The 14,807-nt window shown below is 41.0% G+C and overlaps 1 protein-coding gene across 2 annotated transcripts in view; it reads right to left on the bottom strand.

Moving 5' to 3' along the window:
* Positions 1-14,807, bottom strand: part of CHD2 (chromodomain helicase DNA binding protein 2) — a 116,153-nt gene that overhangs the window by 42,195 nt on the left and 59,151 nt on the right. For both annotated transcript variants that reach the window (XM_080809522.1, XM_080809523.1), the window contains exons 18-24: positions 11,220-11,382; positions 10,743-10,895; positions 8,272-8,343; positions 4,844-4,993; positions 3,950-4,098; positions 2,845-2,941; positions 2,292-2,384 (exon numbers count right to left, since the gene is read on the bottom strand). In XM_080809522.1, coding sequence (XP_080665648.1) covers positions 2,292-2,384; positions 2,845-2,941; positions 3,950-4,098; positions 4,844-4,993; positions 8,272-8,343; positions 10,743-10,895; positions 11,220-11,382 — 877 coding nt within the window. The remainder of the gene's footprint in view (positions 1-2,291; positions 2,385-2,844; positions 2,942-3,949; positions 4,099-4,843; positions 4,994-8,271; positions 8,344-10,742; positions 10,896-11,219; positions 11,383-14,807) is intronic.

Genomic DNA, 14,807 nt, shown 5'->3' with positions numbered 1-14,807 from the left:
AAAAATGAATCATTTGACCAATCTCTTAAATTAACTAGTATTTATAATTACTTTAGATCTGATCTTTAAAACAGCCAAATGAAAATGACATAAATGATGTAAATATATACATTAGTGGTTCACGCAGTTGAGAAATGAACTTTTCTGAGGATGCAGAATGGTTAAGGGCCACACGCTACAGGCCAGACCACCTGCCAGGATGTGATCACAATTCCACATGTGTGACCTTAGGAAATCTACTTGACCTGTCTGTGCCTCAGGTTCCTTATCTATAAGGGAAGAAAATATTGTCCAATTCATCCTACGGTTGTAACAGGGCTTGACACACACAGTAAGGGATGCAACTATTAGTTATGATTACTTAAGAAAACTATAATCTTAAGTTATCTCAAAAAATTTTTGCTGTGTTTCCAACATGTTAGAGTTAAAAAAAGAGAAAAAGAGAAAAAGAAAAAAAAAAAGAAAGGATTAGTGGAAAAAATAAAGTCAACTCAGCTGAAGCACTCCAGAAATAAAAGAGCCCCTAGGTAGGAAGACTCCTACTGTGAACTAAAACACTTGACCAGGTGCTAAAATTAACAGCCAAAAGAGCTTCAGCAAGGCAAAAGTCAATAGTTGACCACTTTCGATTAACCTGTTAATATGCAGACATTTTTATACCTAAGTCATCATATAATATTCTGACTAAAACATTATCATGAAGATTACTTCTCTTTAAAAGGGAGCAATAGGGACACCTGGGTGGCTCAGTCAGTTAAATGTCCGCCGTCAGGCAGGATCCCAGGGTTCCGGGACGACGGAGCCCAGAATTCAGCTCTCTGCAGCAGGGAGTCTGTTTCTCCTTATGTCCCTCCCCCGCTCATTCTCTCTCTCTCAAATATAATAACAAAATCTTGAAATAAAAAATAAAAGGGAGCAATAGTCCTGGAAGTGGAGTCTGTTTGAAAAGGTAATAATTCACCTTAAACTTCAAACACACTGACTCTGATCCTAGAGCTCTCTGGTCTATTCAACAGTTCCTTCTGTGTTCTTTCTCTGAGACAACTTCTACCTAATACTGCTTCCTTCCAACACCTCACCCAAGTCTCCCTCAATCCTACAGAATCTACTGAACTTAACCATCACTGGAACCTTCAGGTCTCTCCTGCTTCTCTAACCCATACAGAACGAACCCATGCCAATTCTTTCAACCATATTCTCACCTGAGATTGGGAAATCTTTGCCAATTTGACTTTCCTCAGTCTCCCAAACCCATCTTGGGACCACACTGGGGCCATGAAATATCAGTCCCTCTGACCTCATGTACTTGCTGGAGAAAGTCATAGGACCGTGCTGAGCAGCTCCCACATGAAGTCTTACCTTCCAAATACGGCTCACTCCCTATCATGTTCCTCCTTCCCGGCACCACCGTGGCTGTCCCAAATCATTTCTACTTTACTTGCTTACTAGGAATTATGGTCATGAAGGAAGGAATCCCACATCTTCTCTCCCCTCCTATTCCCTAAAGTGTACTTTCCTTTTTCATTTGAAGGCCAACTGCGCCACCTGTTTTTCTTACATCCCTTCCAGTCTCTTCTAAGGCAATGTACTATCAAATTTTCCTCCTTGCCTTAGAACCTCCAATCTCCCCCTATTCTCAAGCTCTCTCCTCAACCTGGAGACATTATAACATCTTTCAAAACCCTTGCCTTGCTTGACTCTTCTATCCTCATACACCACCTTCACTGTACTCTTTACGAGCTTTTAAATTACCTCCACCACACTCAATGCTGCCACCTCCTCTTCATCTGGTCCCCAGCTTCTGCACTTAGTCCTGATTTCATTTAATTTTGTTATATCAGATACTACCCATAATAGCCTTTAAAAAAACACACACACAAAAAAACAAAAAGACACCAAGTCAGCAAGCGCTGTCACTTTCTGTTTTCTGCCTCTGACCCCTCTTTGTCAGCTGATTCTATCGCTGTCTCTCCCACAACACTGTCCATGCTTCCCAGAGCTCCGCACCATTTGGGTCTCCACCTGTCCCATGGAGACACACTCTTTCCTCTTCGCTAACTTTTCCTCTATCTCCTGACTCTGGGCAGGACAGGGCATGTCAGCGATTACCTCCACATGGAAGACTATATCTACACTCACAACACCCTGGAACTCAGGACGAGAAAGAAAGGAGGCGAGTCAGGTAAAGGAAAAGGCAGAGCGCCTTGCACACAGGAAGTACTCGCAGACATTAGTGGGTTGCTAGTTAACGAATCGGTGCCGAGGACCCCCTCCCACAGTGAGTTCCTTACCTTAAACTGCGACAGAAGCTCATCTGTTGCACTTGTTGACACTTCGTTCTCTCTGGTTTCAGCCAAGCGCAAAATTTCATCTATGTCCATTTCCTAAGGGACACCAACAATACAATACGGTAAAGAGGCAACAGTCATCAGTATGGACTAAAAACACTGGATGCAAATGAACCAAATCTCCATCCCAGGATCCCACTCACCTATACAGTACTTGGGTTTAAAAAAACTATATCCTTCAAGTAATTACTGTTCTTTACGAAAGCCTCTAACACAGACTCAGAATCTGCTTCCAGAGAAACTGAGACTCTCACAAATACTTGTCAAAAAAGTTTTTTCTGGGCGCCTGGGTGGCTCAGTGGGTTAAGCCTCTGCCTTCGGCTCGGGTCATGATCCCGGGGTCCTGGGATCAAGCCCCGCATCGGGCTCTCTGCTCAGCAGGGAGCCTGCTTCCTCCTCTCTCTCTCTCTCTGCCTGCCTCTGCCTACTTGTGATCTCTGTCAAGTAAATAAATAAAATCTTTAAAGAAAAAAAAAGTCTTTTCCTCGTTAATTACCTGTGGCTCTGACTCCTCCCCTTCCAGTTCTTTGAAGAGATCCTCTGCTCCAAATTTCAAAATAGCTGTCAGCTCTTCTTTATTAAAAGGATTTGAGCTATAGAAGGAAAAGGTAGTTGTAATCTCTCAGGAATGTCAAATAACCACCATCAAGTTCTACTATAAAATAGCCACCCCTCATAAAACAGTGAAATCACTGGTGAAAACATAAATTCTGCCCCAAGAAAAATGATCTCTCAAAGATTTCATTTTTTTTAATCCCCAGGATGAGTCTGCGATGGTAAACCTAACCTAGCGGAAGACTAGAAAATGAATTGTTTTCCTGATGGCTCATCTATTACATGATCAAGCGAGAAACTTAATTAGCAACATGAAAGCAGAGAGTTCTTTGCTCTTTGTCTTTTGACTCAGGAAGTTATCATTCACCAAGAATTTTTAACTTTCTCAACTCTGGTCTAAAATAAAAGAACCAAGATTTTACCATTTAGGTTCCTTTTGAATGGATTTAGGGAAGGGCTCATTTGATTTCTACCTGTGACACAGCGTCAGGACTGCCGCAGAAGACGCTGAACAGTCTGGTCAAAATGTAAACTCGGTCAGAGAAATAGCTGTGCTTCTAAATAAAGTCAACTGAAACTTGACTATTTTCCTTCTACACCTTTCTGTTTCCAACTGGAAAAGTAATCTCCACACAAACATTTTTACCAGTAGTTCTTTAAGAAAAGAGCCACCAACTCCATCTGGCAGATCCTTGCTACTGATACATTCAAGGGAACTCTGCACTGGGCTGAAAGCCTAAGGAAGGACACACACCTGCCACTGCTGCTGTGTCGAATGTCACATGCGGAGCCAAAAGCAAAAGGCAAGAGAGAAGGCCAAGAAGGAGGGAGAGCAGAGAGCACAGGGTTGAGAGGCAAAAAAGAAAAAGTACGGAAAGCACAATAAAATGAAAATGACATCCTCTTGTGGTCTTGGCCTGGCCTCTTCTAGGTAATTAATAGATAACGTCAATTATAGAGAATCCTATTAGAAGGATGAATTCTATCAAATGCTGATGTAAAATTGATTTGGCTCTGACCACCTCTTCCACCTTTCTAGAACTTACTTGGACCTTCCCGAGTTGTTTTCCAGAACTGTCCGGCCAGTGGTATCCATACGCTGAATCACCAGATGGTCCAATACCATCTTCTTTTTGGCCCGTTCGATGATCTCCTCCTCCACAGTCCCCTTTGTAACCAAGCGGTAAATATTTACCTGTAGAAAAAAGAAATATTATGTTAATACCTGATCACTGAAAAAAAATTACCTCCATCTAAAATCAAGAGGAGAAGTAAGAACTTATTTCTCTTCTACCAGAAATGACTATAAGCCATTCATCCAAAAGGCAGCTTAAGTAGACCCAATATTTTTACTGTAACAGGTTATAATCTTAAATAAAACCACCTAAAAAAAACTGTTACTACAGCCTATTCTAAAGATAAAAATCTTGCTAAAGAATAATTAGTTTCATGATATAAAGTTTCACCAAACCAAACCTTTGGTCGAGTATGAAAGTTAGGAGTTACCCAATACTACAGCAGACTCTGAGATTCACACATGAAGGAAACAAGCATGTATTTCCCCAACATAGCTCAGAGCTAACACTGTCACATATAATAAAAGTAAACCACCTTGAACGATGTTAGATTATTTAACAACTTATCCACATTAAAATAGAAAAACATTCCAGTTCTAAATCTATTCATCATCTCTCTTTCTTGGGGTAAACCTGAAAGTCACTGGTGACATAATTTCCAAACAGAAAAACAGAATAGTTCCCTAGTAAGTTCCTCTTAGCCCCAAAGACACCTTCTCTTACTAGTTAACAGACAGGCTCTACCCTTGGGGAAATGAAAGCAAAACAAGAAAGAAGCATTTTACAAACATCCTGAAAGGGCTAAATAACCACCCTCCTTTTCTGATTCCCCCAAACCATGTCCATATGTCTCTCTCCACCAACCTGTTTCTTCTGACCAATTCTATGGGCTCGGGCTTGTGCCTGCAAGTCGTTCTGGGGGTTCCAGTCGGAGTCAAAGATGACAACTGTGTCCGCCGAAGCCAGATTGATTCCCAGGCCACCAGCCCTTGTCGAGAGCAGGAAACAGAAGTCCTGTACACAATGCAATATACTACTTTATGCAGTGGCCTTCTCAGAAACAGTTTCACAGTCCAATAAGCCCTTATACCTGGAAACCCCTGCAGGTGTGAAGAAAAGTGAGATATGATGGACAAACTTTATGGAGGCTACAAGAATGTCACGGACTTGATGGTAGAAGGAATTTTCATTTCATTAAGCGGAAAGAGTCAGTGCAGGGAACTAAGGAGTAAAGCTGATTCTGGTAAGTCAACCAGAACAAAAGAATTAGTGTTCTCTCCTGGCTAAAATAAATGGTACAAGCAATTAACAAAATCCAGAACATAATTAGCAAGGGGATCATTCCAGCAAGTTGCCTACACACTTACTTTCTGGGTAAAGGTGGATCACACCATGTAAGCTAGTCGGTGTGAGCAAGGACACTTTATTGTTAGGTGGGTGAGGAACACACCAACACCGCACTAACAGATCGAGTGCTGGGACAGCTGGGAAGCACGGGGTCCTCGATCAGCACAGCTCGTGCACAGAGAAAACCAGAGCACCTGTGGCTGAAGAGCCACATATGGGAAAGACTCAGGCTCTGACATATTCCGGTTTCCTCAGCAACAGAGACTGAGCAGGCATAGTACACCTGCCTGCATCTTAGAGCTCAGCAAATATGGGGCAGGAGGCAGAGAGTAAGTCCTATGAGCCAGAAGAAAAGAAAGCCACAGAGATTTCTATTTTTAGGGCATTTGATCATGTATGTCAAAGGTTGACACCCTTGGGACACAAGTGATGCTCAGAAGCTGGTAGTTCTGAGTTACACTTTGATCAGTGGGTGTATTTAGTATACGCAGACACAAGGAAAAGCTCTCCACATTCTAACTAGTCACACTCACGAGCATCCTGCCACAGAAATAAAAATGGAGAATGATCTCAGAAGAACTTTAAACAAATGTGGAGGCACATATACTCTGTGATCCTTGGTAGAAACACAGAGTGACATCACACTAAACTAGAGAAGCCTAGAAGTAAGCAGAGGACACCTGAGAATGAGATACCTAAACCGAATAAAATCTGGGGTCTGAATAATCATATAAACAACTTTCACTGTCACTCTTTCTTTTTTTTACCTTAAGATTTATTTATTTGAGGGAGGAGAGTCAGAGGGAAATGGATAAGCTCAGGGAGATGCTAAGCAGGGAGCCCAACGTGGGGCCTGATCCCAGGACCCTGAGATCATGACCTGAGCCGAAACCAAGAGTCAGATGCTCAACCGACTGAGCCACTCAGGTGCCCCTTCACTGTCACTTTTACCAAAGATAATGTGAATTATAAGATGTTATTTGTGTCTATTACCAAATTGAAAACAAACTCCATGAAATGCAATACTGATAAGGGTGAGATGAAAATATTCATACACAAACAGAATGAAAATAAACTGCTTTGGGAAATCTAGCGAAGTGAAGATTTTTAAAATGCTTTTTAAAAAGCTCATACACTCCTAACACACAACAACAAATGATTAGGTTTCACCATTGGGTTAAAAAAAATGGTATGAGCATGAGGAAACATTAGAAATTAAAAATTTAGAAATTAAAATTAGAAATTTAGAAATAAAAATTAGAAATTAAAAATTAAATTAAATTAATTTTAAAAATTTAATTTAAAATTTTTAATTTAAATAAAAATTTTTAATTTTTAATTTGACATGGGAAAAATGCTTACAGAATTTTGAATATAAAGTGACAACAAAACTACATACAGAATGACTCCAATTAGGTAAATATACAGAGAAATAAGCAATAATGAATGGAAACGTACCCAAATGTGTGAACACCAAACGTTGTCTCTGGGATGGGAGAAGGGGGAGGGAGGATTGTGCAATTTTTCTTCTTTGTACTCTTCACTATCTCCTAAATTTTCTAGTAGTGCATATAATATTTCCCCCAATGATAAAGTATTTTATTTTTCTTAACAAAAAAGGCTCAGATGTGCAGACTAATGGTAGAGAACCTGTATTCTATAAATAGCCATGGGGTGGAGAATTGAGAATATAAAGAAAAGACAGCTTTAACAGTGTTTCTCTGAGAAAGGGCAATATGAAACATTCACACCATTTTTTAAACTAAGAGTAGGGAACACAAAACCAATTTCAATAAATACTAAATAATAAAACTAGCTAGCATTTACTGAATGCTCACGATGTACCAGGCAATGAGCCTAGTGCTTGCTGTGTGCTGGTCACTGCATTTAATCCCCACAGCGGGTACTGGAATTATCATGATTTTATAGGAGGAAACAGTCGAGAAAACGAAGGCACAGGAATTAGAGAGTGAGCAGTCTTCAGTAATTCAACTCCTCTTCTCTGAACTATTCAGAGCCTCAGTTCTGTTCAGATCCACAGCCAAAGCTCCGCAAGGAGAACTAACATTTAAGGCTAAAGAAGCCAGAATGCTACAGTTGAACTGGGACCACGTGCATTTCTAGAGGCGGAAGACGTACCACCATTCTGGAGTAACAGACACAGAGTTTTTAAAGCCCTTCAGAAAGCAGAACGTGAGGTCTGTTTTATGAAGCAGTGGCCCAGGCTTCAGAACCGCTCATGTTCTGCCCAAAACACTAGCTCTACTTCTGGCTCTCTCCACTGCTGCCTTTACCCACACACGGTGCTGCAGCGTTATCTCTGCGCAACCTCTTCTTCCCCCCATCTCTCAACTCCCACAGCATTTCTCAGCTTGACATGTACCAACTACAGTGTCACCATGGTTTCTCACTTTTCCTAAGCACCCCTTGTATATGTGCCTTAAAACCCATTTTGGAATGCAAATCCAAGCTGGACAGTAGAACTTAAGCTGTATCAATCATACCAGCAATCCAACACAACTGAGACATGGCCAATGTACTTTTCAAGCCTCAGTCACCAAAAAAGTACAGCTCAGAACCTTCTGATGTAACATACATGTCTAAATTAATCCTACTGACCAGCCTTCCCAACTCCTGCCTTGCTGCTCTCCCAGGCCCAGAAATTTGGTTATCTGGAAGCCACCAGGGAACACTCAGTTGCTATTAGAACTACTCTGCCACTAATCCAGGCCAGGGCTGATCAACAAAAGCATGCATATGCTTTTCTGGAATAACAAACAATAAAATTAAGAAGCATCTTTTATATTAGTGATTTCTTATTTCCTTCCCAAAGCAGGAGAACTTCACTGTGAACTGTTTCTGAAATGAAATACGTTAAGCCAGAAAGGCTTTCCCCTGGATACAGAGCCCACACAGCCCAAACAATAAAGCCATGCATGGTGTACCTCAGACCCATCTGCATTGAAGTGGTCCAGTGCCTGTTTTCGGATTTCTCCCTTGATGGAACCATCCAGACGCTGTAAAAATAGACCACAAGAAAATCATAAGGTAGGAAGATCAGCTATATTCAGAACAGAACACCAGACTTGCAACTTTTATCGCTCCAACACCCACTTAGTAAAAATAACCGGAATGCACTGGCAACGTGCTGTCAAGAGACCGTGCTTAGGCAGCATATCCTATTTGCCCAAGCTCTCCGGTTACAAACTCAAGGTCAGAAGCTTCTGACTCAAAGGGCTATCTAGGTTTATCCAAGGATCAGAATGACTGCTAGGACCTGTAATGAGAAAGATGCAACCCACACTGTCCTCAGAAATGATGCTCATTTCTGTATCTGTAGGGACGGAGAGATTAGGTCACCATACCACTGCTCACCTAATAATTAGCTCATGCAGAAAATGATCCTTCTTAACTAATATGACTATAAGTTACACAGTTATTAAGTGCTACACAGACCAAAAAATCAGTTACATAAGTTTGGAAACATTCTGCCATAGCATTGTGTTAAAATCAAGTCAATCATATATTCCAGCTTTTCCAAAAATTACACTCTGAAGTCAGAGCAAATTGTTTAAGTAACCAAAATGCATATTTAAGAAAGCCTCTGGCATTTACTAGTTATTTTTTATTAGTTATGTGTCAGTTCTAGGTCCCAAACAACATCACCATGGAAAACCACATGTCAAATAAATACCTGAGAATCATTAGGTATGTGGTGTACATATAAAGTGCTTATTTCTTACTCTTTAAAATCATTTTTACATGTGTTCCCCTTACAATCACATCTTGAGATGAATAAAATACCTCATTTTACAGAAGGCAAAACTGACGCAAGAGGTGATGTCATCTGCCCAGTGATGGCAAGTGACTGGGGACATAATCTGTAGAGGGACCTACTTCTCTCCATCTCAGAGCTCTGTTGACCAGACCCAGGCCCACCTGAACACAAGTCAAATCACACCAGGGAACCCCCTTTCGTCTTTCTACCAGCTCTACTCAGAGCCTCAACCCAAAGATATGTTTAAATGGTAGTTCATAGCCTGTATTTGGTATGAGAAAACCCAAACACCTTTCTTTTAATATTCTCATTATTAGGAGACAGCAGACATGACAGACCCAAGTGGACTCCAGCCAAATATTCCCCACAGAGGAAAGCTATGCATTCTTATTTTACTTGATATCAACTGATTAGTCTGACCTGAAAAGCTCATATAGCTCTGGGCACTGAGAGACAATAATCTTCTGGCAGTGCACTGGGTTTTTATTATGATTTTTTTAAAGATTTTATTTATTTGACAGAGAGAGAGTGAGATCAAAAGTAGATGGAGAGGCAGGCACCGGGTGGGGGGGTGGGGGGGCGGAGAAGCAGGCTCCCCGCTGAGCAGAGAGCCCGACGTGGAGCTCGATCCCAGGACCCTGAGATCATGACCTGAGTTGAAGGCTGAGGCTTAACCCACTGAGCCACCCAGGCACGCATTGTTTTTGTTTTTATTCCTAAAATAACCACAGTATCAAATCATATTCTAAAGTCAGCAGCTGAAAGACTACATAAGGTATTATGGATAGGACAATGCCTTTCAGGGCATTTTAAAAAGACAATCTGTGAGTGAATTTAAAGCTTGGCCTTCTTAGGAGAGAATCACTGACCCCCAGGTTTCTTCAATACCAGCGTAATTACGTAAGTAGGTTGAACAGTCCAACTGCTCATAGAAAAAATATTAAGTCAATCTTAAAAATCAAAGCACTATAAAAATGTTATGCAGAAAGTCAAGATAAACAGCATACACATCCATAAATAAACCAGAGAGAAGTTTCACACAGTCTAACACCCAGAAAAAATACTGTGTTGCAGAAACTCATTTCCCCCTTATCTTGTTTTTCTCCTTATCTTATAGGAGACAATGGAGTGAAGATGAGAATCCATAGTAACAATCCTACAGAGACAAGGGAGCCACAACCCCAGCTTCAGGGCCCAGCAAGCTTTCACGTGCACGGCCCTGCTGGGTTCCCAGCCTCACAGCCAGGGTCAGCTTGCCCTGAGGTGAATGCACAGAACTATCTCCTCTCTTTCTTCCTAGGATTTGGGCTTCTGGAATTAGGTCCACACCTCCTTCCTCTCTACTCTTACCCCAGACTTAGAGCCGGAAGACACCATCTAACATCCTTTCTTGTCTGCTTTTCCTCTATTATCCATTCCCTTACTGCTCCCTGAAAAACAGAATGACCTCACATGACCACTTTCATTATAGGTGGCTTAACGGTATGGATGTAAATATAAACACTGCCCTGGAATCTTCGGCTCAATTTGTTTCCAGCCAGAAAACTTGTCTCCTAACTTTAGGATAATTGAGCAAGCAAAGCATTCAACCTGGAGGGAGGGAAACAGGGAGGGGTTCCAATCACTGAGCATCCTTACCTGGAAAGGATAGTGCTTGATCGTCAAGTACTCGGCTAGGATGTCCAACATTCTGACCATCTGGGAGAAAATAAGGACTCTGTTGCCCCTTTCTCGAAGTCTTGTCAGCAGTTTATCTAATAGAATCAGCTTCCCACTGCTCCTGATCAGGGACTGGAGATTGAAAAGACATTCCAATCATCACACTCAAACCCGTACTTAAATCTGCCTTTAACTGCTAAGAGTTCCTAGTTTGACAATTACTCTTCAGCTTGGGGAAGCCCCCTGCAGTCTGGCTGACAATTCCTGAAATGCTCTTTACCTGGCATCTGCGACATCCTACTTTCCACGGTTTTCCCAGTGAACTTTCCTCACCTCTTTTCAAAGCTTCTTCTGATGCTCCTTGAAGAGTCATCAAAGGAGCAAAGGGCTCTGATAAAGAGCATCTACGACACCGGAGTATTTGAGAACTTAACTACAAACAAGGCAGCCACGCACCAGAAGAACCTCCTGCCCATTCTCTCGCTCGTTCTCCTCGGGTGGCTTGATCAGGTAGCAGTGGTTACAGCACTTTTTCAACTCCATCACAATATTCAGGAAACCGGATGTGCTACCTCTTGTCCCTTTAGCAAGAGCCTTGTAGTTCCTGGTCAGAATCCATCTGCAAATTAAAAAATAATGATGTTATTCAATTTGAAGAAACAGAGAACTGGAGGTATCAGAAGACTGTGACAGAGAGCAGTGTTACTGGGAACACAAAAACAAAAACAGGAAAGACCTAAGACCATTAAGAAGGCATGGAGGGATCTGGTATTTTCACCTCCTGCCACCTAGCTGGGACCACTCACATCTTTAGTCTGATTCAGAATGTTAACTACAGGGCAAACACCGCTCTACTGGGCATTTCAACCTGAACACAGCAAACTAGAAGGAAAGAACGACAGTGAAATAATATTTATACACACACACACACACACACACACACACACACACACACCAAACAAGGACGGGTCACTGAAGCCCTCTTTCTCACAACATACAAACGCAAGTAAGCTAACAGGATGAGACTATTTAAATTAAGATTATCATCAGATGGAAGCTTTGTACCCATTTACAAATTGTTGTAAAAGGGCACTTAACATGATAAAGTGCTCACAGTAACTATGTTTTCTATCCAAATTTTAAAAAAGGGAAGGAGAAATACGTATGTTTATCCACATGTAAGCTTTAACCATACGCTATAAAATATTGAAAGTACCTTTTCTTCTGAGCAATGGCATTTCTTTACACCATTAACAATCCCACTTAGCTCGAAGTAGAATGCTCAAGGATTTTCATTGAAGCACTATTTCTAGAAGTATCTGAAACAAGCTAACTGTCTACCACTGGGGGCTGCGCTGACCACATTCCGCTGCAGACCCACACTGGAGGACGGCACAGTTGTAAAAGAGGAAGAGGAAAAGCTTTATAACCCACTGCGGAGTGTTCCTCAATGTAAGTGAAAAATGTAAGGCACAGAAAAATGTATATGGCATGCTGCTGACGTAGGAGGAAGGAGATAGCAAAAAAGTTAAAATACATTTGGCTTACATTTTTAAAATTAAAAAATAAAGGAAAGGTAAACATTAAGAATTTTAAAACTGGTCATTATTATTACCTAAGGGAAAGAAGGACTAGAATGAAGGGGACGAGGAAAGACACTAGATTATCTTTGAACACAGCAGGCTTTATAGGTTTGCCTTTGGAACTCTACAAATATTAGAAATAACTATGAAGCAAAATCAAGCAAAGACAACTTTTATGACCCGGTAATTGCACTACTGGGTATTTACCCCAAACATACAGATGTAGTGAAAAGAAGGGCCATCTGCACCCCAATGTTCATAGCAGTAGTGTCCACAATAGCCAAACTGTGGAAAGAGCCAAGATGCCCTTCAACAGATGAATGGATAAAGAAGATGTGGTTCAGGGGCACCTGGATGGCTCAGTGGGTTAAAGCCTCTGCCTTCGGCTCAGGTCATGATCTCAGGGTCCTAGGATCGAGCCCCGCATTGGGCTCTCTGCTCAGCAGGGAGCCTGCTTCCTCCTCCTCTCTCTGCCTGCTTCTCTGCCTACTTGTGATCTCTGTCAAATAAATAAGTAAATAAAATCTTTAAAAAAAAAAAAAGAAGATGTGGTTCATATACACAATGGAATATTACTCAGCCATCAGAAAGGATTAATACCCAACTTTTGCGTCAACATAGATGGGACTGGAGGAGATTATGCTGAGTAAAATAAGTCAGGCAGAGAAAGTCAATTATTATATGGTTTCATTTATATGTGGAATATAAAAAATAACATGGAGGACATCAGGAGAAGGAAGGGGGGGAGACAAACCATGAGAGACTGTGGATTCCAAGAAACAAACTGAGGGTCTGGAGGGGGGGTGGTGAGCCTGGTGGTGGATATTAAGAAGGGCATGTACTGCATGGAGCACTGGGTGTTATACGTAGACAATGAATCATGGATCACTACATCAAAAACTAATGATGTACTGCCTGGTGACTAATATAAATAAAATAAGCCATTCTATCTAGCCACAAGTAAGAAAAACTATCTCAAAGTACTTTAAGACTCATCCATTTCTAGTGGAATATACCTTTAAAAACAAAAAAAAATTACCATTAAAGAATTTTACCCTTACTCTGTTTTTATAATTCACATTGCTGATAGTAATCCAGGCACTATTACTACTAGGATTGTGTGTGGGGTGTTAAATAGGTTGGTGAAGTTAAGAAGTGGAATTCTTAGTATGGGTATAAGACCATTAAGGTCAAATAAAATATCTATCTTGTACTGTTTAACTGAAAAAAATTTATGATGTATTCCTTATCTTTAAAAACAAATAAATTTCCTAAAAACAAAAAACAAAAAACGAATTTCCTAATTCTGTCCACTGATGTCTAGTGCAGTCACAAGTCACAGCTCCCCAGTCTGAGGTCTCCAAATTCCACTTTACAATAAAACAGTATGAAGAACTTGTTGGATGTATGGCTGACTCCTGCTGTGGGGCAGGAAATGTACAAGATGAATGTAAACATTTTATTCCAGAAAGCAAAAGGCTATGAGCTACAACTAGTATTGTGTCAAAAAGACTCAAAACCAACCTGAATGAGCTCCTCCTGGCTAAAAATAGAGCCATTAGACCAGGAGTATAAAAGAGTAACTATCAGAGAAGGAAACATGGATATGCTTATCAATGAATTTGAAATCATACCAAAACAAATCTCACTGGTCAAAACCTTTGAAAAAGGATAGCTATAACCTATCATTCCCTTTTTTTTTTTTTAAAGGTTTTTTATTTATTTATTTGACAGACAGAGATGACAAGTAGGCAGAGAGGTAGGCAGAGAGAGAGAGGGGAGAAGCAGGCTCCCTGCTGAGCAGAGAACCTGACATGGGGCTCAATCCCAGGACCCTGGGATCGAAACCTGAGCCGAAGGCAGAGGCTTTAACCCACTGAGCCAACCAGGCGCCCCTCCCTTTTTTTTTTTTTTTAAAGATTTTATTTATTTGAGAGAGAAAGAATGAGGCCGTGATCATATAGTGGTTAGTACTCTGCATTGTGAGAGAGAGAGAGAATGAGAGGGGGAGGGTCAGAGGGAGAAGCAGGCTTCCTTCCTGCTGAGCAGGGAGCCCAAGATCCTGACACTCCAGGATCTTGACCTAAGCCGAAGGCAGTCGCTTAACCAACTGAGCCACCCAGGCACCCCCTTATCATTTCTTTTAAACATGTCAAACTCCAACATGGATGAACCTTAAGCATATTATGTTAAGTGAGAAAAGTCAGACAGAGAAAAACAAGTACTGTATGATGTCACTTACATGTGGAATCTGAAAAAGCCAAATTCAGAAAAACAGAATGTAAAACAACAGTTACCTGGAAATGGGGGAACGGGACAGATGTTGTTTAAGGTTACAAACCTGCATTAATAAATAATCCCAGAGATCTAATGCACAGTATAGTGAACACAGACAATAATATCATATTATTATCATCAACCTTGCTAGGAGACTGGAACTTTAAGATTCCAACCAGTAAAA

Source organism: Martes martes (genome assembly GCF_963455335.1).
Source record: "Martes martes genome assembly, chromosome: 7".
Taxonomy (NCBI): Eukaryota; Metazoa; Chordata; class Mammalia; order Carnivora; family Mustelidae; genus Martes; species Martes martes.
This window is presented reverse-complemented; position numbering and strand designations above follow the sequence as displayed.